We start from the raw sequence: 26,364 nt of genomic DNA, 5'->3' as shown, positions 1-26,364 counted from the left end.
AATAAGCAAACAAACAAACAAATAAATAAATAAATGGTTCTTCAAAGAAAATAAAATATAATTATTGGTATCTATTAAATTCATTTAAAATTCATTTTTTTATCCAAATTAATTAGAGAGGTAATGAAGTAATACTAAAATTGAACAAAGTAAAGTATTGAGAATTTGAAACTAATTTTTTAATATTTAGATGCTTTTATGTTTTTTTCTTTATTTGTATGCATCTTTTCAATTAAAAGGAAAAAAAAAACACTTTATAAAAGAGACTTTGCAGCAAAGCAACAAATACAATGGGAATGCTAAAGTGAATCCATTTAATAATAAATAATACTAATAACAAAAAAAAAAAAAAAGATTCTTTTTTAAGAAAAGAAAAGGGGTTTAAGAAAGGTTTAAAATAATGGTTTTAAAAAAATAATTGTTAAGAAAGGTTATCTTACTATTCGAGTTTCCTAATCCTTCCGTACTATATTATTTTATCTTGATTTTTAGGCTTTATTTTGTTAACCCAAAATCTTGTACTTCTTAGTAATACTTATATTAAAAATGTGAATTAATCATGAGTCGAATAAGTTAGTCAAGTTTGCATTGGAAGTTCATATCAAAGTGCAGAGACTTAAATGATTTTTTAGAAGATTCGTTTATCATCTTAAGATGTTGATATCATGTCCGATCATTTAGATTTGAACACGATCGTTTTTTTTATACAATTTTGAACTAAATAACGGTTTAAAAGAAATTTTTTTAAAAAATTATAGAAATAAAAAGATGATGGAAAGAAAAGGAAAAATTACGGAAGAAAGATGAAAAGGAAAGGCAAATAGAATTACTTTTTAAAAAACAACTGCAAAAGAACCGATTAGAAAAAAGAACCGAATTGTTTTATTTATGAATATTAACGGATATATATATACATATTGGGATTATTATTTTGGATAGCATTTTAATTTTAATTTGAACAAAGATGACTTCGTTGTAAAAGACCAAATATGAAGTCAAACATTACTCATTCATAAATGACAAAATTCTTTTGTTATTTTGTTTTCTTTTGACTTGTTTATCCTTATCTGTCTACTCATAAAGTTTAACTTTTTTCATGTGGATTTATAGAAAACCAACAACTCCACCACACAAATACTCCACAAAAACAAAAATCAATAAAAAAAATAAATTGAGAAGTTCATGTAAATAGAAAATTTGTCCAATTTTAAATAAATAATTACTTCACCATTCTAACTCTCATTTTAAATTAAATTTTAGTTCAGTTTGATACTTTTAAACAATTTAACAAAAATGCAACCTTGACCTTTCAAAATGACAAACTTTGCAAATTTATTTTTTGTTAATACTACATTATGTTTTTTACTTCATGTTTTTATGCCAAAATTCCAACCATTTATTGTCATCGTATCATACTTGACTCAAACTGGAAGATAGAAAACTTAATTAATAAAAGTATACATCTCATTATATAACATGGTAATTCAATACGAAACAAAATCTTAGTCACACGACAAACAAACTCAACTGCATAGAGATTACTTATAAGACATGTTCTCGTAAAGACCAAAGTTCTTCAAAATTAAAATGTTTTGATTATCCATCTTAAGGAGATCATATTCCTAGATTTTGGTCGAGTCTATAATTAGTAGGTTTGTTATTGAATCAACTATTTGTAGTCACCAAATTCATAGGAAATGCTTTTAGAACAAGTGTTTTCATAATTCACTCAAGATTAAGATTTAGTCATATATGATTATTTTAAAATTTAAATCTTTTTGAATTGTTTTTATAAGGAGATATTAAGTTTATCGTAGTATAATATTAAAAAGTTTTTTTAATCAAAACATTAAACTTATGGGTTTATAGGTTAAAAGATAAAATACTTTTGTTCCTTAGTTCAATACGTTTTATGAGCTAGTTTATTAAAGCTTCAACTCCTAACTATTATTTTGATATTCTCGTTGAATCTAAACACAACTTTTATCGCATAGCATCTGCAATTTATTTTTCTTAGTTCAACAATTGTTAGGATGGGAGAAAGATAGAAAAACTTAGCTCATTTTCTTTGTAAATTACATTAATTAGAAAAACTTTTTTAAACAATTAAAGTCATTTCTTTCGAGGCGAAAGAGTGAAAACATATCAAAACTTGGATGATAGCTTATGGGTTTTCTTTCTTTTATGTCCAACAATTTCTTTTGAGTTTTTTCTTCTTTCTTATGATGCAAGAAATCTTATGGATTCTTGTGGGCATTCTTTTGAGTATTCTAATCTGTTGAATAGAGACTTTAATTTTACGGATGTACCAATAAAATATATCGAATTCATTTAGATTAATAAATGAGTTGTTTTTACTTCGAAAGCTAAAATGAGAATATTGTTATTAGTATTTCTACTTACTGTTTTTTACAAGCATTTATAAAAGATGTTGGAAGTATTTATAGATATTTAATATTGATATCTAATCTTTAGATTTATGGATATATCGACATATACATAGATATTTTAATCCCGAGCACATGGGAGTTAGTTTTTTCTTAATATGTTTCTTGAAATATGAAAATTTGAATATTTGTACACTCCTACATAATCTCATTACACAAACATGAAAAGTTGAATCTTTAGAGAGAGATGTAAGATACAGATCCCTATTAAAGTCAGTTTATATGGTTCCCAACTCTTAAATGTTTGTTGAAAATTCAAATTCCTAGTGATCAATTCATTAATTATGATTGGTGACATTATCATTTATTTGGTGAAGAAATTAAAAGCCCTCAACTGTGTTTTGGTATTTGAAATTCAAGAAGTTCAGCCATTATTCTTCAACCAAATCTGATCTCTTGAAACAAACACACCTTTGTGTTGGATATTGAAAAAGGATAATGACATTGTTGTCGATTCTACATCAAGTCATCAGCTGCAGTTTCTTCCTTTTCTTTCTTTTGAATTCTCTTGTAAACACTCATCGTGTATGCGATCCAAAAGAAAGCCTTGCTTTGTTGGAGTTCAAGAGAGCCTTTTCGTTGATTGAATCTGCATCAAATAGTACTTGCTATGATGCTTATCCAAAGACAGCAACTTGGAACCAAACCAACAAAGATTGTTGTTCATGGGATGGCGTGAAATGCGACGAGGAAGATGAAGGTCATACCATCGTTGTGGGGCTTGATCTTAGTTGCAGTTGGCTTAGTGGAGTTCTTCATCCTAATAACACCCTGTTCACCCTCTCTCGCCTTCAAACTTTGAATCTTTCTCACAACCTTCTTTTATCTAAATTTTCGCCTCAATTTGGAAACTTTAAGAACTTGAGACATTTGGATCTTTCCTCATCTTACTTCATGGGAGATGTTCCATTGGAAATATCATACTTGTCTAACCTTGTTTCTCTTGATCTTTCTAGCAATTATCTAAGTTTTTCAAATGTAGTTATGAATCAGCTTGTCCATAACTTAACTAATCTAAGGGATCTTGCACTTAGTGATGTATTCCTTCTCGATATTTCACCTTCTTCTTTCACGAATCTCTCTCTTTCTCTAGCCTCTCTTACTCTTTCTTCATGTGGGTTGAGTGGAAATTTTCCACCACATATTATGAGTCTTCCAAATTTGCAAGTGTTGCAACTTGAGAATAACTATGAATTGGAAGGTCAGTTGCCCATGTCTAATTGGAGTGAATCACTTGAACTCTTGAATCTTTTTTCAACTAAATTTTCAGGAGAGATTCCCTATTCCATTGGTACTGCCAAATCCTTGAGATCTTTAAACCTTTGGTCATGCAATTTCATTGGTGGAATTCCAAATTCAATAGGGAACCTTACAAAACTCAGTAACATTGATCTCTCTAACAACAACTTCAATGGTAAACTGCCCAATACATGGAACAAACTTCAAAGCCTATCTAGCTTTGTAATTCATAAGAATTCTTTCATGGGTCAGCTACCCAATTCCCTGTTTAACCTGACACATCTCTCCCACATGACATTTTCCTCTAATTTATTTTCAGGTCCTTTACCCACATATGTTGCTTCAGATAGGCTTTCAAATCTTATTCAACTGAACATGAAAAATAACTCACTCATTGGTGCTGTTCCCTCTTGGCTTTATGCATTACCTCATTTGAATTACTTGGATCTCTCTGATAACCATTTCTCTTCTTTCATTAGGGATTTCAAATCCAACTCGTTGGAGTTTCTTGATTTGAGTGCAAACAACTTGCAAGGTGGAATCCCGGAGTCTATTTATAAGCAAGTAAATCTTACATATTTAGCATTAGGGTCAAACAATTTGAGTGGAGTTTTGAATTTAGACATGTTGTTAAGAGTTCAAAGTCGTTTAGTATCACTTGATGTTTCCTATAACAAGCAACTTATGGTACAGTCTACTAACGTTAGTTTTGTGAATAATAATCTTGTTCACATTGAAATGGGTTCTTGCACATTAGGAAAAGTTCCCTACTTTTTGAGATATCAGAAGAAGTTGGAGCATTTAGACCTTTCAAACACTCAAATTCAAGGGGGAATTCCCAAGTGGTTTTCTGAATTAAGTGCTTTGAATCACCTTAATCTTTCACATAACTCTTTGTCCTCCGGCATCGAGATTCTCCTCACTTTGCCAAATTTGGGAGATCTCTTTCTTGATTCTAACTTGTTCAAGCTTCCCTTTCCAATGTTGCCATCATCTATCAAACAATTTACAGCTTCAAATAATAGATTCAGTGGGAATATCCATCCTTCAATTTGCAAAGCCACCAACCTTACTTTCCTAGATTTGTCAAATAATAGCTTGAGTGGTGTAATCCCATCTTGTTTCTTCAACCTGACTTCTATTATATTGTTGGAATTGAAAAGAAATAACTTTTCTGGTTCTATTCCCATACCACCACCGTTGATTTTAGTTTACACTGCCTCAGAAAATCACTTCACTGGAGAAATCCCTTCTTCAATTTGCCATGCCAAATTCCTTGCTGTTCTTAGTTTATCCAATAATCACTTGAGTGGTACAATTCCACCATGTCTAGCAAACTTGAGTTCTCTTGTAGTGTTGGAGATGAAAAACAACCATTTTTCCGGCAGTGTTCCAATGCTTTTTCCAACTGGAAGTCAATTGAGAAGCCTCGATTTGAATGGTAACGAAATAGAAGGAGAATTGCCACCATCTTTGCTCAACTGTGAGAATCTTCGAGTCTTGGATCTTGGGAATAACAAGATAACAGGTTAAGTTAAACCATATATTTTTTATACTCCCTCGTTGTCAGAATAGCTGAATATTTGATTATCAATATGAATGGGAGTGCTAATCACATTGTAGAAGTTAATTCGAGTATGCATATTAAAATAACAATATATAACTTGTGTTAAATCGCACTAAACAGAAGAGTTATTTGTTGAGATTTAATAATAACTAAATTGTTTTAAATTTAAAAGTAGACGATCTAATCTGATCGTTAAAATATAAAGTTTAGAGATTAAATTATTAATCTCACTAAAGTTCAATAGCAAGAAAGAGAGAAACAACTGCTTTTCAACGGTAAGAGAAATACTTTAGATAGTTTTTTCAACTCATTATCTCCATGCTATGACTTGACGTAAATGTATAGCACACGATCTTCTCTTCATATCAACTAGTGGAATTTTTTTGTAACTTTGTTGGATTGGACTTCGGCCACTTTCTGTAAATTTCATGCATCAATGAACTTTGTTTCTTATAAAAATAAAGTTGAGCAAAAAAGTTAATATTTTAGTTATGATATCAGGTGCGTTTCCCCATTGGCTAGAAGGGGCCTCAACTTTGCGAGTTCTTATTCTTCGATCCAATCGATTTTATGGTCAAATCAACAACTCCATGAACACAAACTCTTTCCCAAATCTACGTATCATTGATGTATCTCGCAATTATTTCAATGGGACACTTCCATCAAACTTGTTCAAAAACATGAGAGCCATGAAGGAAGTTGAAGTAGGAAACCAGAAACCCAATTCTCATTCCCTTGAATCTGACATATTGCCTTTCTACCAAGACTCAGTGGTGGTATCATTGAAAGGGTTTGATCTTAAGTTGGAAACAATTCTTTTGATATTCAAAGCTATTGATTTTTCAAGTAATGAGTTCTATGGAGAGATACCAGAGTCAGTTGGGATGCTCGTGTCATTAAAAGGTCTCAACTTTTCACACAATAAACTTACAGGTAAGATTCCTATAACTTTAGGGAAACTAAGCAATCTTGAATGGTTGGATCTTTCTTCACATGAATTATTGGGTAGAATTCCACCTCAGTTGGTTGCTCTTACATTTCTCTCTGTCTTGAACGTCTCACAAAATCATCTTTCTGGACCAATTCCTCAAGGCAAACAGTTTGCTACTTTTGAAAGTTCTTCATTTGTTGGAAATCTTGGCCTTTGTGGATTTCCTCTACCAAACTGTGACAAAGAAAATGCTCATAAATCTCAACCCCAACATGAAGAAAGTGATAGTTTGGGGAAAGGGTTTTGGTGGAAAGCTGTGTCGATGGGGTATGGATGTGGAATGGTAATTGGAATATTTGCTGGGTATATTGTTTTTAGAATTGGAAAACCTCTGTGGATTGTGAGAATGGTCGAAGGTAGAAGAACTTCAAAGAAACAAAGGTCAAAGAGAAGGAATTGTTGGCCTAAGAAGAGAAATGACTAACCTATAATATCTTTCCTCAATCAATAGTTGTACAATATTTCAGCTTCTGAAGAACATATATGTGTACTACGAATGAATGCAACTATTTTGTGAATTATCTGGATCGATTTGATGACTTTGTTTCTTCTTTAATACGGCAATTAACATTCCATTATTAAACTTCCGACTTTAAAGAGAGATTGTTATGTCAATTCATGTTTTGACAATTTGATGTTTACTTTTCTTCAAACAAAGCAATTTGACATTACTTTTATTAGAGAAGTATGTCTACTAGTTAAAATCTACATTTGAAGAAGTCTACGAGGAATATAAATTATAAGTTCCAAAAATTCATCGAACAAAATCTAAAAAATGTGTAAATTTATGTTGAAAGTTTAAAAATTAATTCGACACGATTAAGATTTTAATCGTATCTTAATTGATACGATTCTAAAGATATAATTTTATGTATATGAAATGATTATAGTATAAATGAATTACAAAATTCATTAATCAAATAATAAAAATACATAGTGAGCATTAATAAATGAAATGGTGTTTTAACATCCCACATTTAAGTAAAATAATGACAAAAGTCACATTGTAAAATTTCTCTCTTTTATCTCTGTCTTTAGAGTTGCATCCCGATCAATAACCCTAGCTGTAAGCACATGAGCAAAGACGAGAAAAGCACATAAACTTGGTGGCATTACTTCTAAAAATCTAAAACATGAACTCAACAAAGCACTAACATATGCATTTTCAAAGGTTTGTTAATGCTTTTCAAAGGTTTAACATGAGTCAAACAGGTATATGATACGTGTCCAACAAGTATCGGAGAGAGAGAATCTCGAACATGTGTTGACCCTTCAGCCCACGTGTGGGGGAGGAGGAGAGGAAGCGACAAAAAAAACAAATAACTTCAATCTTTCAAAACATGGTTGCGATTCTTTAAAATAATCTTTCATATAAGATTCAAAAGTTACAATAAGGTTAATAAGATACAAAAGCAAAAGTAACCAGGAGGAGTGAACGAATATATTCTAGGCATAAGATAAAAGAAGACTAATATACTGCATACTATCAAACCATAGATGTTGAAAACACTACATACATACACATTTTGTAAGGTTATAAAACTGTATTATTATTCATTAAGCATACCAACTCAACATCAACGCCTCTCTCTTCTGTTCATCCAAGATCAGGAACCGTAAAAAACTCTTCGTCGTCGACCATCTCAATCCTAGGCTTTTTGTATGATGTGCTTGACTTCGTTGGTCTGCAGGCAATTGCATTACCTGAGTGTGATGTAGGAAGCTCAGGAACTTCAGCAGCTGCTAAAGCTTCTTGAGGAACTTGCTCGCCAAAGAGGCCCATTTCTGCTAGCCATTCTAATTCCCCAAACTCTAGTTGTTCCTTCTGCTGCAGTATGGAGGTGGTGGATAAGTGCGATATCCCAAATAATCTTAAAGTAGATGGAAACTAATGCAAAGCCTATGAAGAAACTAGAGGGTATGGATTCGAACTAATAATCTACTATTTAGAAACCTTTTAATAAAATTAGTGTGTATGTGATCTTTGGGAGAAAAAAATGTCGCTCACCAGTGAACATATGCAGGAAGAGGAAGGTAAGCATTCAAAAACGTATACCTTCTAACTTCTAAGTAGTGAGAACTATTTAAACTAAAGATGATGGTATAAATTCTTCAAGAGTATAAGAAGCGCACTTCTTCTGTTGCATTATGATCCACAAAAAATAAATAAATGGATGCCTAGAAGGTGAAGCATCTAGCTTTTACTTACCTTATCGGAGGACTCAAGATCAGAGAAGTGGAGAAAGTCATCAACAGCCCATGAGGACGTGAAGTTAGGAACTTGTTGTGAAGGCACTTTAGCAGGAACCTGAGGGTTCTTTGGATTTGGAGGTTCCATCTTGACCTTGTCAACGTCCTTCGTGCAGCTTGAGCTCATGGCCACTCTGATTCCAGTGGCTAGGAACCTCTGGTGGTTTGCTGAAAGACTACCACTTGAGTGAATTGGTTCATCACAATCTTGACAAAAGAGTGCTCTGTCTTCAACACAGAAAATGAAAGCTGCCTTGTCCTGATTCCAGATGAGACATAAAATACTCAGCATATTACATCTCATGTAAAAGTCTTCCCATTTTCTACCAAAAGATGGACATCCTTCAAGGTAAATTAGAAAAATTCAATTCTGACTCTCAACAATTAACGTATTTGAATTTTAAGTATTTAACTAACAATGATGATCTATAACTTACATACATGATATATCTTTTCATTTTTTTTTTCTTCCTCCAAATATTGGTCCACCATGTTTTCATGTCATTACCCACTGACAACTACAACAATTTGAGACCTTCACAGTGAACCGCATCAACGAATCATGCTGCAAGCACTTCATATAGGATTCCTATGTCTACCATTCCACAAATATAAAGAAAAGTCTAAACCATTGTAAAAAAGGTAAAATCAAAATATCATAAGAACGAAGCATGATTAGAGATATTTATCTGGATTATTCAAAACAAATGCCAATTCTAGATCTGGAAGAAAATTCTAAACCACTATCAAATTATCATCCGACAATCAAGGAGTGCTAAACGATATTACATCAGGGAGAATGAAGTGACTAGACTTGGGTTGATATTATATCATGTCATGTGTTGAGAGATTATATATAAAAAAAAAAAAGAATTAAAAATCAATTTTTCCATAGTTTATAAGCTCAAATCTTTTAGCATACAGATAAATTTAGTATGGTATCAAAGATTCTACATTCAAGTTTCAACTACTAAATCTAAAGTAACAACCGAATTTCCTGTGATCAAACTTCTTCCACCTTGTTTCCCTCCCGATTAACATCGCTAGTCACCAACTTACATACTCACAGGTGAGAGAGAGTGCTAACAGTATACACAAAAGCTCAGAGCTTTGGATTTAGTAGTGATTTAAGTAAATTTTATTGGGCTTATCATCACCACACTCAAAATCGTTAATTTATACACATCAAATCAGAACAAAGACCATCAGATCGACAAAACTAGCAAATGAAAGGTACCAAGGTAAAGCAACAGAGATGGTAATTACTTGGCATATATCGCATTTAGGTAGCTTGGTGGAAAGACACTGAAGAAGAAGCCTCTGGTGTTTACTCGCAAGCTTATTGGCAGCATGAACTTCAACATCACATTTCGCACAAAGCGCAGCTTCATCCGCACAACAAATCACAGTAGCAGGAGCTTTCTCACAAACATCACACTGAATTTTCATCTTCTCCCTCTGAACAACCACTAAGATTTTGAATAGATTCGCCGAAACTCCACTTCCCTGTTTCCTACTCCAAGATCAAGAAGAACCCATGAAATTAAACCGCCAGTAGAACAGTGGCGCCGGAGAGATGGAAGGGAAGAAGAAGAGGAAAAGTGGGTATTAGAGAATAAGAATGGAGAAAGAAGGGGATAGAGAAAGAGAAGTAAAAGGTGGAGGATTGAAGAAGGAAAGAGAAGGGTGGGTGAGGGGATAAGGGTTGAGGATTCAGGGAAATCAAAATCAAGAAAGATGGTGGAGACAACAAGGCGGAAAAGAGAGGAGGCCATTTGTGTGGCTGTGAAGCTCCGTTGGTTTGTGGCTGAGGAATTTAGGAGCTCTAAAAAATTAGCTAAATGCTTTTGATTCTTCACACCATCTCTTTTTGTTTAGGGATGAACAACGAACAACAACACACTATCGATTGATTTTGTACGATGGGAAACAACAAACTCTTCTTGTAGTAATCAAATGCTCTTTCTTTTCCGATTCCTCATCCCATTTAACTCACCAAAAAAACAAAATAGTCATAGATTCGATGCCCTATAAATGGAACATCTTACTTTATTTCAAATTGTTCTAGTTATAAATGTTTTCATCTCAAAGTGTACTAACTCAAATCAAATTTTTTTCTGGTATTCTCTAATCTAATAGTGAAAAAAGAGTGCTTAGAATTATTTATGTGTGATTGTAACAAATGATTTTTCTTAATTTTGACGCTTTTCACGTAAATGTAAGTGGAAGTTTTTTTTCCAACCACTGATTTTAGAGTATTAAGCTAATAGTTTATTCAATGTTTAGTATATACTCTTTTGCGGTTTGCATCATTGTTATCTAAATTTCCAAGTTATAAGAGAATTTTTTAGATTTCAAACATATCTATTGAATAAAATACTAATTACTATTTTAAAATAGGTACACTTTCACTAATTCTCGATTATTAAACTTGTTACAGGTGATTTTAGATCGAAAAAGCCTAAGAAAATGTCAAATCAAGTTGTCTAATCCCAAATGAATCCAAGATAGACAAGAAAACCTAAAAGAGATGTCAAAAGATAAGAGAACAAAACAATTTGACTCAACTCAACTTAACCTTCAAGGGCCGATGTGTGGCCTTTTTTGGAGCATATATTTTGGTAGGCCTATATCTAGTTCCCAACGCAACCAGATTCGAGTCTTATTTCCTAAAAGGATAAAAAAAAACTAAACATTTTTCCTAAAATACAATGAAAACTCTAAGTTTAGTTAAACTATACATATACATATAGAGCATGAGAGTTAATATCACTAAAATTCATCAATCTTTGTGTTAAAAACTATCTTAAGCATCTATGACAAACATATCTCAATACAAACATGATGGAAAGTCAAATAAGCTTACAAATAAACAATTAAATGACTATTTGGGAATCATCTTGAGAAATAACACAAAAGAAATAAAAATAAAAAAAGGGGGGTGGGGGGTGGGGGGTGGAAAGGTCAAAGAAGTGAAATTTAAAGATAAAAAGATCCATAGGATTTGGGATGGTCAAGTAAGGCAATTGATTCGAGTACCTTCACGAACATGCGTGAGCTTCCAAGTAAGAAAAATCCCCATCTGATTTACAAACCCTAATTTTGCTCATTTCATCAACTTCTTCACCATTGACACTCAAAACTGAATCTTTGCATTTCCCCATTGCTCAAGTTTCTCAATTTCCCTATCAGGTTTTCCTCTCTCGCAGATTTGTATTGAATTGCTTCTCAAAGATACCAAATTTCTAGATTGCTCCCTTTTGTTCGTTGGATATTGTTCTGTTTTGATTTATATCGTTTTGTTCTCGATCTGGGTGTCTTTGAGTTGCTTGATTCCGAGATAGGGCTTGGATGAAGAAATCGTGGAATTGGGGGAAATTGTTTGATCTGAATACACTGTAAGGAGTTACTTAATGACTAGTGCCAAATTGTTCTTCATTTTTTTTATTCTGATGGAATAATTTATAGTCTGTATATGAGCAGTATTGATTTAGGCATTGTGTAAAAAAGGAAGTTTTGAAGGGCAATTTTCAGATGGGGAGGCCTTTATTTTATGAGATTCTTGAAAAACCAGCCACAAGTGGGATTATAGGGATTTGCTGTGCTATATGGTTTTACATCCAGAAGAAAAACATTGGATATTCACATGTGGGGTTGAGTTATGAAACTGCCATGGAAGGCCACCATTGGAGGATAATAACTTCAGCCTTTTCCCATATTAGTGTTATTCATTTGGTTTTTAACATGAGTGCTCTTTGGAGTCTTGGGGCTGTAGAACAGCTGGGGCATATTGGCTTGGGTGTTCCTTATTATCTCCACTACACTCTTGTTTTGGTCATACTCTCTGGTGTGCTAGTTTTAGGAATGTACCATCTCTTGATTCAAAAGTTTAAGCTCGAATACTTTCGACGAGTTACCGCTGTTGGATATTCTTGTGTGGTTTTCGGGTGGATGACTATACTTTCTGTGAGGCAACCGTCCTCAAAATTGGACCTCTTTGGCTTCCTTTCCCTACCCATCAGTTTTGCACCATTTGAATCACTGATCTTTACTTCCATTATTGTACCACAAGCAAGTTTTCTTGGACATCTATCTGGAATAATTGTTGGATATGCTATAGCTTGGGGTTTGATTCATGGAATGAATAACTTTTGGGCAATTTCCATGTTAGGATGGGTTGTTCTTGTCTTTATATTTAGCTTGAAGAAATCTAACACCTACAACTTCGATTTTCTAGAGATTGAATCCGTAACGGACCCTTCCTTGCCATCTGTTCGATTTCTTTCATCTGGTAATGGTAGAACCTTGCAGATGAATGCATTGCCAACCGGAGATGTAGAGATTGTATGAATTTTTAGGAGCTGTTTGTATACTTAAAATGTTTACATTGATAATCAGCTAACCATTCTTCTGCCAAAGATATATTTGGTCTTTAAGATGCTCTCATGTCGGAGATGATCTGGTCAAGCTATAGGGGGTTTTCTCTTGTTATTCATGTTGGTGACAAGACTATTGGTATGCAATATTACCATTCATTAGCATTGAATTGCACCGGAGATATCAGCTGTGAGGAAGATGGTTCAGCCAAGAAGTAATACTTGAATGGATTTGTCGATCGCATTTGTATCATAGAAGCTCAAATTTCATATTTTTCTCTCTTTTCTTTGTAGTTTAGTCGAAGTGTTTTGTGGATTATTGTTTAACATTTGAAGGCCCTGCCTACCAACAAGCTCCCAAATTTAGAGTTTGTGAGGATTTTTAAGAGTAAAGCTTTTAATTGAATTGTTTCATTAACGTTTTTAGTTTCTTTGAAGGCGTTAGTGTTTTTAAGATTTCCAAATGTATCTGATTGATATATAGTCGGTTAGAACTTGAACTTTGATTTGGTAATTCCTATGATATGTGGAGTAAGCTAAGATACTTTTATATACAAATATGACGTATGGTATGTCTATTTCTTCTAAAATATATGGCATGTGTACTTCATCTTCAAATTATCTTTATATTTTCTTATGAACTTAAGAAATCAAAGTAGAGTAATGGAAGTATACATACGTTTTAAGAAGATTCTTGTAAATATATAAAATGAAGTTTCATGTCCAGACGAAGATATTGGCCAAAGAAATACAAACTCACACAAGAAAAGAAAAATATATAGTTTCAAGAGAATGTATGATATGTTTTATATTTCTTGTCCTTTCAAAAGTGCAAAAGGGAAGGGATGGCCATATCCCTCCTTCCAATAACTTTTGTACCTTCTATCTATGTGACCACTCATTTTAATTAGAAGAATACATTTTGACTTTACTTTTTTTTTCTTCTCGAAATAAATGAACTTTAACGTGTCACTACCATCTTTACGTAAAATTTACAAAGTAGATTTCTAGTTAAACGTTTGCTAACCACATACAATCCACCGACATATCGATCCTTTTCTTTTCCCATATAACTTTCATTTTGTATGCATTAAATCTAGTACTTGTCACTGTTAAAGCCTCCCACTTCAACTAGATTTTTTAATTTAAAAGGACCAAATTGATATTTACGAACTATGTGACTACAATGAAACTAAATTATTCTACGCTAAGGTTTATGAACTATATTATTACTTCAATGAATATGAAACCAATTAACTTTTTTGTTCGTGCAGATTTCACGTATCATTTACTTAAAAAATATTGTCAAACCTTAAAATAAATATTGATAAGCCAATTATTAATGTAACAATGTTTAACTTCAGCAATCAAGTAAGATAAAGACTATCAAAGATTAAAATAACCATATAAGTATACAAAAATGGTATCTTTAGGTGAAGGCAAGGCATTAAATTGTAACTTAAAGAAGTGCTTTTTCAATTAATCTTCAACTCCGTTTTGAGCAATAACCAAAATTAATAGCGAAAGTTGAAAGAAATAGTAGCCTTTGCGGAAATGACTAAGCTATGCTACATAGATTTTGCAGAAGACTGAAACTTCAAAAATGATAGATACAATTGCGAGCGGCATATGGGCAAATGAGGAGGCCATGGGGCGACACGAACATACATTAGTTTGAAAGGAGAAAATGAAGGCGCAGATGAGCGAGCGAGCGAGCAAGCACATACATCCAACCACAAACTACATTAGTTTGAAAGGAGAAAATGAAGGCACGGATGAGCGAGCGAGCACATACTTCCATCCACATACTACATTAGTTTGAAAGGAGAAAACGAAAGTGCATGAACAATCGAGCGCGTGCGTGCATCCATCCATTGACTTCTGAGACAAACCCCATAACTAAACTCTTCTCTTCACCCTCGCAATTTACCTACACGCATTTTCGCTACATTTTAGAAGAAAAAACATTTGAACCATCCTCAAGTTTGGTAGGTGAAAAGAGCTACGATTTCATCCTTGTAAACAGGCACATGCCTACCCAAGTTAAAGGTCAAATACAATACCCTTTATAGGATATTAAAATTTTACCTCAAAACGTCTCTCCCCATTGCAGTGTTCATTAAGTTTCAAGAGCAGAGAAGTTAGACCCGAAGAAAGATAGTTTGACACAAAAGACTAACCCAGTTTAAATCGTTGAACATCCATCACATACTAACATCAATTCTTTTTATCACCTTCCAATCAAAATCATGCATCTCAACATAGGTTTCGTATTAAAACGGCAGGGATATTGTGATCAAATTATTTTTCCATCTCAAGCCTAATTTTTTTTCTAATTCTCTCCAAATTTCAGGCATAGACAAATTTGTTTGTATATATAGTGATTAGACACGATCAAATAGCACACAGACGTATCGACAGACTATCCTAAACAGAGAAAGTCCTTGTTTCCTAATTTCCAAGTGCTTTGTTTCTTTTACCCCTTCTAGGCCGGACCAAGTCAAGTTCAAGCAAAAAAAACGTCTTTCCAAAATGTTCACATATTCTCATTTTTCAGCATCAAGAAAGAGAAGAAAAGGGAATAGCTAATAACGACGGGCGCAAAATACATCCTCCATTCAATTACTATGCAATTACCAAGTAATTGATGCATTAAACCCTTACCTCATAACAAACAAGGAAAAACCGTAGGCCCCTGCACAATACAATCGAACAATTTGCAACCGAAAATTTGTAGCCCAGTTAACACAATTTTTATCGACTGTTTTCTTCATGTTATTTACCCCAGTGTGCATAATAAACTACCATATGATTTACTCCAGTCAGAACGAGATAGCATGTCAAAACTAGCCTACTGTGAACCAAGTAGAAGACCCTAGTCCTACACAGAACTCTCACGAACTAGGAGTTGAAAGTTTGAAAGTTCGATAAGCAGTCAGAGATTTGTTAATTCATATTAAGTAATCATTGTGAAAGGAAGTCTTTTTAGCTTTCTAGGATATAGAGTAATGGGGTTTGGTTTACGAAGGTAGGTTGTCAAGCTACTACACGAGATCAAAATGGTGAACCTGGTTGAGTGAGTTGATTCAATCTAAGACTGATGAATATATACATACATACACTAAACCCCTATATGTATATATACATTACCGGAAAGGAAGAAAACGACGATGGATTATATATATATATTTTTACTGTGAATTAAATTTTTTTAAAAAATATCTACCGAGAAACAAACAATTTTTGTGCACTTCAATTAATCTTTGTTTTATCCTACAATATTTAGTATAGAGAAACTCAAGATTTTTAATATCAGAAGTGGTATCACCAAGGTTTGTACCACAAACACGAAAGACACTAAGTTTGTATCATTTCAATGGGCCAACGCGTTATGGTAATAAGGGTGTAATGAACATCGAAACGTTAACTTCCCGCAGATATGTACTGTTTTAAGGTTGTAGCGGTATGTATCGAGCTCCTCGATTAAGATAGAAAAAAACATGTATACTTCAAAAATTGGTATTAAGTACTCTATGTTTCATTTGTACGCATTTTGGATCATAGTTCATTATGGTAATGGAAAAGAATGTCAGCTACACATTGGAAATAGAAGTATTGTACAAGACTAAATATTTTACTACCCTCGAAACAAAATCCTGCTTACAGTGTCTTACAGAAGTAACAAACTACGCACAAGTTTTCACAGAAAAATAGCTAATAAACCACAAATTAGTAAAACTAGACGTGTCAAACATGGGCAATAAAGATGTTATGGTATATGATCATTAATCAAGATGCATTCAGCAAAAGACTAATAACATATATCTCAAAGAACAAGGAGAGGCAGTTCTGATAGTGCAGTTCATGATATGCACAATGTAAGAATCTTCTGTCAGCCAATGAAATGAAATGAAATGAAATCAAACTATTTAACCAACTACCAGCTCCTAGACTCAAGTTATCACTGGAAGTAAAAGATTATGCCATTGCCATCAGTTTCGACCCTTTAATGTCTGGTTCAACTCAACCAACCCCAGTTTACCAGGGTTCAATTCTTCAACCACTTTCTATGTCATTTTTATGCTTTCAGAAAAAGTACAGCCCGTTTGGTAAAAATCTGATTTTTGAAAATTAGGCTTACTTTCTAACCATTTCTTTGAAATTATCAATATCTTTCCTAATTCAGCCAACTATAGAAACATGCATTTAAATAGACAATCATAAACCAATCAGAGACCATATGCAAATATCCACAAGAAAAGACTGGCCATGAAAGATTAAAAGTCAAGTATGAGGGATTACCTAAACGAAGGGCTGCTCACTATTGATTTCCTGAACCCCAGCCTGCTTGCTGCTGCTGTTGCTGCTGTTGCTGCTGAATCTGGAGGAGTAAATTGGCAGCAAATTGGAGTGTAGATCGATATCTCTGGTCCTTGCCTGCCTCAACATCACTGGTCCCAGTGCCAGTGCCAGTGCCAAGGTTTGCAGATTGCAAATGCTGCATCTGATAAGGAAGCTCAGGGTTCACTCTATCTGATGCTAATTGAGTTATAGGTTGTGACTGCGCTGTAGAACCCTGACCTTGATTAGATAAGGTCAGTGTATTTGTTGATTGCTGCATAACTGGTGGACCATAGCCAGAAGTATCAACTCCATTAACTGGCCCATAACCTCTCTGGCTCATTTGTGAGACATCATGCTGATACTGAGAATTGGCCAAGGCCAAACCAGAAGCTTGTGCATTTTCAGGAGGCGCAGAGTAAGTAGACAAAGGCCTGTAAGGAATAGGTACCTGCTGCTGCTGTGGCAGACTGACAGCAGCATCTTGGATTTGGCTTGTTCCAATGGCCTGTGGTGCATGCTGGTTAGGCGTCTGGGGGAGAGGTGGATAAGGCTGAAATTGAGAAAGGTTCTGTCCCTGAGGATTAAAATGATTTCCCATCTGCTGAAATGGCTGACCGTTTGGATCAGAAGATTGATGGCCTACCATCCATCCCTCAGATGTAGCCCCTTTATTAGAAACAACAGGAGGAATCGGAACCGGAGGTTGTGGTGAGACTGCTGGTTGTTTGGCACTCTCTAAACTGGATGACTGTGTCTTACCAGGTAGTAAAGAAACCAAGGTGGCAATGAGCTCAGGTGTTAACGCTAACCCAGCTTGCGAAATTGCAGCCGTATTGTTGTTACCAGAATACTCTTGAGGCAAGGGCTGAACTGCTAGTGGTTGTGGCTCACTTGTGGGTAGAAGTTTCGGGGGCTCCTTGATTTCGTCATGCAGAACCCTGTTATAATCCATTGGAGGAAGTTGCTCCTGTTTTGGAGGCACTGACCCATATTCTGTTTGTGAAGGCAAAACATGCTGTCTCTCACCATAGTCAGATGTAGGAACAGGTAGATATGACTGTTGGGGAGCAGCTTCGCTAACAGACACCTGAGGAAATTTGAGAACAAGACCATAAAGCCGCTCGGGACCAGAAACTTTCAAAACTTTTCTCAGAAACTCTGAAGGAGGAACTAAAAACATTGTAGTTCCATCATCAAACTTAGCAACACCTGCACGGTTTTTTGCACCTAGGTAACGCAGGAATTCGGTATAGGATGCAAAATCATCCTCACTATCAGGCAGGAAAAAGACAATGTCGAATCCGGTTGCTTCAGCATAATGTTTAGTGAGTTGATCCAGCCCAGTTCTTGCTGAACAATTGACTACTTCAGGACTGCAGAATAGGGAACAAAAACATCAAAATAGATGGATAGTGAGAATATAAGACTCCAAACATCATCATCTACACCAAATAAAATATGGTCTTTAGTTGGAATCCTCAAGTTCACATCTAGGCTGGCTGCGTTAACTAAGTTCAGTGCTTAATAGAACACACAGCAAGTATCTGCCAATTTATTTAAAGATGTGCTGTTGATTCAAGCAGCCGACCGGAATAAACTCTATGTTTTAGGAAAAATGTATGAAACTCCATTTAATTCCAGATAAGAGTCGTATACCCCTTTATCAAGGTAATCTCTTTGTTTTTGTGTGGAATTTATACTTAGGAAGAATCGGGATAATTTAAGGTTTCCAAGGGATTTTGCACATCAAATCTTTTTCACAATTATCCTTTGTTTCCTATTATCAACAATTCGGTTCCGTTTCTATTATTTCTAATAATTATGACCTTGCTTGAACACGAACTGGTCCATAGCTTGTACAATTACGTCCATGAGTTCTATAATTTCAATTAATCTCATGTAAGGTAGGCCCCAGTTTTGTACAAAGATAGTTTCTCTAGAAGAGACAAAATAATGAAAAATATCAAAAGAATAATAAAAGATAAAATAGTTTAAGGAAAAGGTGGCATTCAAAAATATTTATGCAGGTAGCGTGAAACAAAACATTTTGTTCCCAGATACCACTTGAATTAATTAAGTGCAGTTTTTCAATACAACTTCATGGATTGAGCATCGGATCCTAAGGGAAGTGGGGATCTAACGAATTATATGAATACTAACGTTTTATTTGAAATATATCAAGGAGATTGAAACTTACAGCTCACTTCCTATTCCTTCCCCAATTGGGACACAACGAGCATGGCAAACAGGTGTTCCTCCCTTGGCAATTATTCCGCGCCATATAAAATCATTTTCAGCATGGCTCTGGCCCGGACCACTAACCGGGGCCCTTACACCTATAGGAATGGGTGGAGTCTTTGCTGGAGCATTGCCATATGGAACAGAAGAACCTCCGTCACTTATAGGACCAATACCATATTGCTGATCAAAACCCATGCTCCGGTTATCCATTTTTCTTGGAGGAAAAGAAACATCATCCAAGGATGGTGGACCATCTATCCTTGATCGTTTAGAATCCCTTTGGAATTGATTTACATCTAAAACATCCCATGAATTTGGAGTGGACCTCACTGGTGGAGGTGGACGAATACCAGTGGCTGGAGAAGAAAGTATCCCAGGTGCTGGAGGAGATTGCCTTCTCCAATTTGGACCCATCATATTTTTTGAATTTGCATCCTGGAAACTATGAGAGGTGGCCAAGTCATTAAACTCAGGGGGCCCTGAGATACCCGGTGGAGGACCAAAGGGTGGTGGTCTTACTCCTGTATTTGGTCCAAGAATACCACTAGATGGTAGTGGTCCAGGAAACTTATTTTGCACCATTGGGTGAGGATGTCCCAACAGGTCCATTGGTGGAGGACGAATTTGATGCTCATTGAAGAACATATCAGGCCTAGCCTCTTTACCACCGGGATAAAAGCCAGGGTGCTCTTTTACAGGTCCCGGATCACTGTTTGAAAACATAATAGTAATCCGAGGATCATTAAAAAGTCGTCCTTGTAGACCCTCCTTAGCTCGTCGTGCTTCATCAACACTTCTAAATTCTACAAAGGCAAAATGCCTGGTATGGAAACTTGTAATTCTCTCTATCTCACCAAATAAAATCATCGCATTGTGGAGCATTTGTTCATCAATTTGAACAGATGGAGGGTAACCAATCCACAAAACCTTACTGGGAGGTCCATCTCTACGCACTTCTGAAGATTGAGCATGCTGCATTGGTTATCAAAAGATTATATTGCAGTTTTTTTATAACCATGTTCAAAAATGAAAAAAATACAAGGGTATATGAAAAAACTTGGCCCAACTAAAGAAAGGAGCCCCAATTATACAAAATAGTCACAAAAGATCTCTAAAATCAAAGTCTATAGGAACACATTAAACCTAACAAGGAACCAAACATCACTAGGATCCCTCTCCGACCCTCTAAACACTATGTTATTCTGAAGTCATTTATTTTATTCTAAAAACCTTAGAAAATACCATCAGGACCTAGGAATATTTGTTCTTTGAAGTTACTTCAACACCAATAATGTGTGCAAGTACGTGTAAGCCTTCACATATTTTAATTTTTAAAGAATTACTGTCTAAATATAGTGGTGAAACATCGTTGATCACAACAAGTCATATGTCAATAAGACTTACCAGTGGTCTTTTATAACCAGATTGGAAGTCACCCATCCCCATATTTCTAGCCTGAAGCTGTCCATGCCCATCTCTGGTATCCGGCCACTGATCCTAAAGAGATTAAGATTAATTGCTTTAACTATAGAGAAAGAAGCGGTCACATAAACCAATTTCAAAATGAATACAAAAGTTTGACATAAAAGAACATCTTCAAATAATGATATGCATTGCAGATTGTTCAAGCATGAAGGAACTCAATAATACGCGCAGCAATCTAGAACGGACACTAATAACATGCAAGACCCTCTCAAGCTTTCTTTAAATTTGATGAACAAATCTAAACACAAAGTTTCCCTTCTCCAACTCCATTTTTCAGCAAGAAGAAAGAGTTGATTATAATATAATATTATAGCTCGGAACATATAAGGACAAAAAAAAATCCAGCCCAATGTTATGGAAATCAAGGGTGAAGTTGACACAAAAAAAAAGAAGAAAATTAATTGGCTTAGTTTATAAATGCTGAAAACATATCTAACATAGAACATTGGTGCTCATTGAGATTCTGAAAAAAGCTTACTCTTCTCATTGGCTGTGACCGAAGAAAATCAACTCGTAGCTGCTCTCCACCAATGCGTTTTCCATTCATCATTCTCAAAGCTTGTGATGCATCTTCCAATCGAACATACTCAACAAATGCAGTATTACGATCTCGTAAAAACTTAAATTCATCAATTTTACCAAATTTGGAAAATTCTTCTTCAAGTTGTTCCCTTGAAACTGCTGGGCTAATACCACCCACCCACAAATTCCTACAAGGTTTGGCCTGAAAACAATGAACTGTCAGTTCCAGTTAATTGAACTAATCATCAAGAAGCCTATCTCTCAATAAAATGCATCCATAACATTAAAGAAAAAATAAAAGAAATTTTCTCAAAAATTTACTCAGAGTTCTGTTTTTTTTTTTTTTTTTTGGTATAGTCAGATAAAAGAACTAACTTTAACAACTACAGAAATACTACATGAAGTTGATGATGATAACTCTAATTGGTAGATCCACCAAGAATATATGCGACTCACAAAACTACTAGATGGACCCATTAGCCTCAAATGATCTAATAAGGCAATAGGGACATTTCAAGGGAATAGAGTACCACCCTAAAAAATATAGTAGCTCTTACAATATTGAAGCATTTCTTTTGTATTGAAGCAGATATATTCCTTCTCTCCAAGAGGATTACCATTAAAGGAGAGTTATGACCACTTCTCTCTCACAAAAAAGCTATGCATTAACTATATTTTAAAGATTTAAACTTTGTTTCACAAACAAACAATTTAGTTCAAATGTGAGTTCACAATCACATTCAAGAAAATGAGTTCACAATCACATATTGATCCACCTAGTGAGACTACCACATATCCTACATTTTTGTCCCCAGAAAAGGAGAAATCATAGGAAATGATGTTCTACTAGCACAATCAGACCATAGAAGTGAGTTTTCCTTACAGTCCCCAGGCCAACTATGGCAGTTTAATCCTATTTAAATATAAACAATACAAACGAAGCCCAGGGAAAAATGTAAATAGAAAAAGTGCATTAGTAATCGACGATGTGCTCATATTGGTGACACTTGAAGCTTTGGTGGGAACTTGTTCTAGGGAAAAAGCAAGGATCCTATGGGGCGGCACTGTTAAAGCCACTTTCTGGACGACATGGAAGGAACAAAATCTTAGATTATTTGAAGGTAGCTTGGTAGTATACAACACTTAGCTTCTTGGCAATGTTCAAGTCACAAAGAATTTTGGTGTATCAAAAACCTTTCTTTAATTATTAGAAATTGGAAGCCCTTTTTATGTCAGTTCTGTTTTTTTAATATGATGAGAGATAAGACGTCTGTCTTCTGTTTTGTCTATAAGAACAAGCATTTCTCAGTTTATTATTTAAAATGTGGAAGAAAAAAAAAAGAAAGAAAGAAAACTGTGTTTCATCACTGTACTGTGTATCCTCATTGCATTTTTTCCTTCAAGGTTTAAAATCTCTAAAGTTGGAAAAAACCTACATCCATTCTTGAATCTTGATTTTATTTTAATTTTCCTTGTAAAGGATAATATGTTCTAGATTTTCACTAATGTCTCATCCTAGAATCATCTCGACAGTGAAGATTTTAGGTCAAGGTCAGAGTGCTGCTCAATGACTGATTAAAAGGAAAAGCTATTTCCAAACAAACATCAAGATTGAAGGCTCAGTATACTAAAAAAATTACCAAACTGGAGTATCGCATCAACTGAAGTGTTCCAGGTTAAAACACTTCCTCAAGTAAACAGGACAAAGTAAAAACACACCTTATTTGTTTTAGGCAGACAAGTAGCGGAGCTAAGACGCGAAGACTAATAGCTATTGAAACAAATGTAGAAATGTAACCTTTACTTTTGTATAAGGGAATAAAAAACCAGAACCAGGACCTCACTCGGATCGAATATCATGCATGCACGCTTTCCACCACCAACGAAGCAACATCTTAATTTTTTGTAATCTTTACTATTATATACTATGTTCTTAAACTCAGTAAATTGGATACTCCTTGGATCTCGATATTCTTCCCAGCATTATCCATCAACTAGTAGAATTGGCAATAACAAAATAATAAGAATAATGGCCCATCCTTGTTAAGTGTGTACATAATGCCTAAAGGCAATGTTTTTTTAAGGAACTGAGGTTGCAAATAGCATAATAAAAAGAAGAAACTGTTGGTTCATATCCTTTGCATAGCCCTCTCACTCAAAGCTCTCCTCCTTACAATACTTGAGGAGAAACATGGAAATTCTGCTTCTCCATACGTTTCTTATCCAAAACGAAAAGGAAAAAAAAGGACAAAAAACAGAGAATATACGAAAGAGGAAGATGTAAAAGAAGTTCAATGCTGAGGAAATTGAGATAATGATCTATTTAGTGGTGATGTGTTTTAGCTAGGTCTTTGCAACATCATTGTGTAGTCACTTTTGTAATTATTCAGTCTTGGTTATTGAAAATCTTGTTATATATAAAACCTTGTTTTTGTCTTTAAAGATCAATTCTTATTTCCCCTGCCCCATGTTTCATTCGAGTTTTGATACTGTATATGTGTTCATATTTGATTCATTAAGTGCTTCATCTCATTAAAACCGTCATATCCTTTTTTTCCTTGTGTTGCACTTCAATCTGCATCACGCTTTACAAACACTATAAGCTCAAAATTTTGTTTCGCTATCAAATGCTACTAGACTAATCTATAGCTAACTGATCTTTACACCTATATCGTCTCGCACATATGATATGAGTTGACCTCCTCAGAATTCTTATTGTCAACCAAATAAAAAGCTACGCAATCAAAAGTGAAGCCTATTTGTCCACTAGATGGTACTGATAGCATGTTTAATTAAGAGGGCATGACAAAGAAAGGCCACCAGAGAACACACCCATCCCAATCTCATTACTTATAACATTCAATAGTGTGATTAAATAATATAATACTTTTGAAGAGTTCGAAATTTTGGTACCACAACTTAAGCAACAAATTCAGATTTCCCTGAGGTTGGATATGATTGCAAGGCTTATATCGTTTTGATGATTAGATTACACATAGTTTCAATGCAGCCGAATGCTATCAGGTTGAAAGGTTAATATCGAACAATCTTCCTAAGCTATACCAATTATTGATATATTATCCCAGTTATTTAGAATCTATCAAACATGCCTCTTCGCACGTACAGCTAGCTTTGCCTTGAAGCATGAAAAGTTTTGCATCTCGTGTTCTTCATTAGATCTCGATGAACATGATCCGCTTAATAACTTGATAAACTTTAGGATGCAGAGGAATCGTTAATTCCTCTATCATCTACAAGTTTAATTAAATGAGAGAGTCCAAGAGACTATTTTCGGAAGAATATTTGATCGCTATGTATACCATGAATATCGATTCTGAGTTTGTTAAATTCGATCTTGGGTCTCAAAAAACAGAAAACTTTAATCGTATGAAGAAGATTACGCCTATATCATCAGTGGTCGCGTCATCAAACAGAAGGGGGTGCAAAACCAATAAATTGCAAAACAAAACTAGTAATTAATGGCACATGAGTCATGTTATACAGACACATAAATCCAATTAAACCTAACACAACGGAAAGATCAGAACAAAAACAAACCGGTCTGGCAAACTCGATTTTGATAGAATTCCCACGCAGAAAAAAACCCTGAAGAGCCTCCTTGGCAGCTTGGGCATCCTCCATGTGCTTAAAGAAGATGAACGCGTAGCTCCTGGAGGGATAGGAAGTAACACTATCAATCACACCAAACTGTGCAAACAAATTCATGAGATCCCCATCGGTGACCTCCATGGATAAGTTGCCAACCCACAAGCTGTTGGAAGGCATCTCCGGAACGTCCGAGTCCCTGTGCAGCGGTCGGCTCAGTTTGGGAGGAAGCGGCATTGGAATAGAAACGAGGAATCAGTACTAAGTTCTTCGCCTTGGGGATTTTGTCAATGATATCGAAGAGCGAATGAATTAGGGCAAAGAGAGAGGAATTGAGGTTGAAGAAAAAGGAAATCTCAAAGAGACAAACTTTCCTTTTTTAAAGATAGGGTTAGGTTTTCCAGAGGGAAATGGGAATTTGGAAGGAAATTTTTGGGGAACGGTTTGATTGTTAAGGAAGATGGTAAAATTACCATATTAGACCGGCTTAGTTAAATGCAACTTTGTAGTTCAATGGTGGGTTGAAGGGCCTAAAACCGTAATTTGCCATCGAAAATATGAAGATCTTAATTTTGTTGGATATTTCCGAAAATATTATAAATATTTTTTTATTTTCAAATAAGAAAGCAGGTTTTTTCCATACAAATTTCATAAATATAACAAACGGCTAAAACATATTTATCCCATTTAACAAGATGAAAAAGTATTTGTTTTCTCCAAAATATTGTTTAGATGATTGTGTACAAAAGAATTGAAAATAATTTTAAAAAATTAGGATAGCGAAATTTTTCCAAACGGTTGGTAAAAATTAATTTCTAAAAAATTGTTTATATTTGGGTAGACAAATGAAAAATAAATAGCCAAATGTAAACTATGATAATCTAAAAAATCGTTTAAATCTAAATACCAAAATCTAATTTTTTTTGTATTTGCCAGGGTCGAGTTTTTTTTTTGTATCAAACTCATGAAAACGTAAAAGTATGGATGAAAATATAAAAATGTCAATAGAAATTTAATACCTTTTTCCATTGTTGACTTTTTGTATCAATAATATAAAATCTATACCCTTTGACCACTTCTTAAAAATTAAGCCTCACTAACCTTTTGTAATGGTTAAGCAAAAATTTTCCATCTCCTTTTTCCCATTTAGTTATAGCTGTTTTAAGTTTTCATTCTCATTATCTTACTGATTTTTGAACTTAAGCAATGAGTGAGTCCCACTCTTTGTTCATTAGAAAATCAGTAGTATTTAAGTTACAGGAACGTACTTAAAAAGTAAAATAATCACAATTAAAG

General features: G+C 34.5%; 4 protein-coding genes across 9 annotated transcripts; 2 read left to right on the top strand and 2 right to left on the bottom strand.

Moving 5' to 3' along the window:
* Nucleotides 1-2,762: 2,762 nt before the first annotated feature.
* Nucleotides 2,763-6,765, top strand: LOC103498975 (receptor-like protein 9DC3). The gene is made up of 2 exons (XM_008461818.3): nt 2,763-5,214; nt 5,755-6,765. The coding sequence occupies exons 1-2, from the start codon at nt 2,886-2,888 to the stop codon at nt 6,666-6,668; spliced, it is 3,243 nt and encodes a 1,080-aa protein (XP_008460040.1). The 5' UTR covers nt 2,763-2,885; the 3' UTR covers nt 6,669-6,765.
* A 371-nt stretch (nt 6,766-7,136) lies between these two features.
* LOC103498974 (B-box zinc finger protein 24-like) lies at nt 7,137-10,380 on the bottom strand. 6 transcript variants are annotated; one of them, XM_008461816.3, is made up of 4 exons: nt 9,761-10,228; nt 8,454-8,753; nt 7,812-8,072; nt 7,137-7,308 (listed from the first exon to the last, which is right to left on the bottom strand). In XM_008461816.3, the coding sequence occupies exons 1-3, from the start codon at nt 9,941-9,943 to the stop codon at nt 7,842-7,844; spliced, it is 714 nt and encodes a 237-aa protein (XP_008460038.1). In that variant the 5' UTR covers nt 9,944-10,228; the 3' UTR covers nt 7,137-7,308; nt 7,812-7,841. The 6 variants fall into 6 exon arrangements, with proteins under 6 accessions (XP_008460038.1, XP_050948059.1, XP_008460039.1 ...); XM_051092102.1 differs by having other exon boundaries at nt 7,812-8,069; nt 9,761-10,216; XM_008461817.3 differs by lacking the exon at nt 7,137-7,308 and having other exon boundaries at nt 7,595-8,069; nt 9,761-10,380.
* A 1,107-nt stretch (nt 10,381-11,487) lies between these two features.
* LOC103498973 (RHOMBOID-like protein 13) lies at nt 11,488-13,284 on the top strand. The gene has a single exon (XM_008461814.3). The coding sequence runs from the start codon at nt 12,029-12,031 to the stop codon at nt 12,842-12,844; it is 816 nt and encodes a 271-aa protein (XP_008460036.1). The 5' UTR covers nt 11,488-12,028; the 3' UTR covers nt 12,845-13,284.
* Nucleotides 13,285-14,317: 1,033 nt separating this feature from the next.
* On the bottom strand, nt 14,318-25,489 carry LOC103498972 (flowering time control protein FPA). The gene is made up of 6 exons (XM_008461813.3): nt 25,021-25,489; nt 21,419-21,664; nt 20,860-20,952; nt 19,412-20,427; nt 17,173-18,587; nt 14,318-14,800 (listed from the first exon to the last, which is right to left on the bottom strand). Exons 1-5 carry the CDS (start codon nt 25,303-25,305, stop codon nt 17,192-17,194), a joined length of 3,036 nt encoding a protein of 1,011 aa, XP_008460035.1. The 5' UTR covers nt 25,306-25,489; the 3' UTR covers nt 14,318-14,800; nt 17,173-17,191.
* Nucleotides 25,490-26,364: the final 875 nt, after the last annotated feature.

This window comes from Cucumis melo, chromosome 11 (genome assembly GCF_025177605.1).
Source record: "Cucumis melo cultivar AY chromosome 11, USDA_Cmelo_AY_1.0, whole genome shotgun sequence".
Taxonomy (NCBI): domain Eukaryota; kingdom Viridiplantae; phylum Streptophyta; class Magnoliopsida; order Cucurbitales; family Cucurbitaceae; genus Cucumis; species Cucumis melo.
Note: the sequence above shows the minus strand (reverse complement) of the source record. Positions and strands in the feature narration are given on the sequence as shown.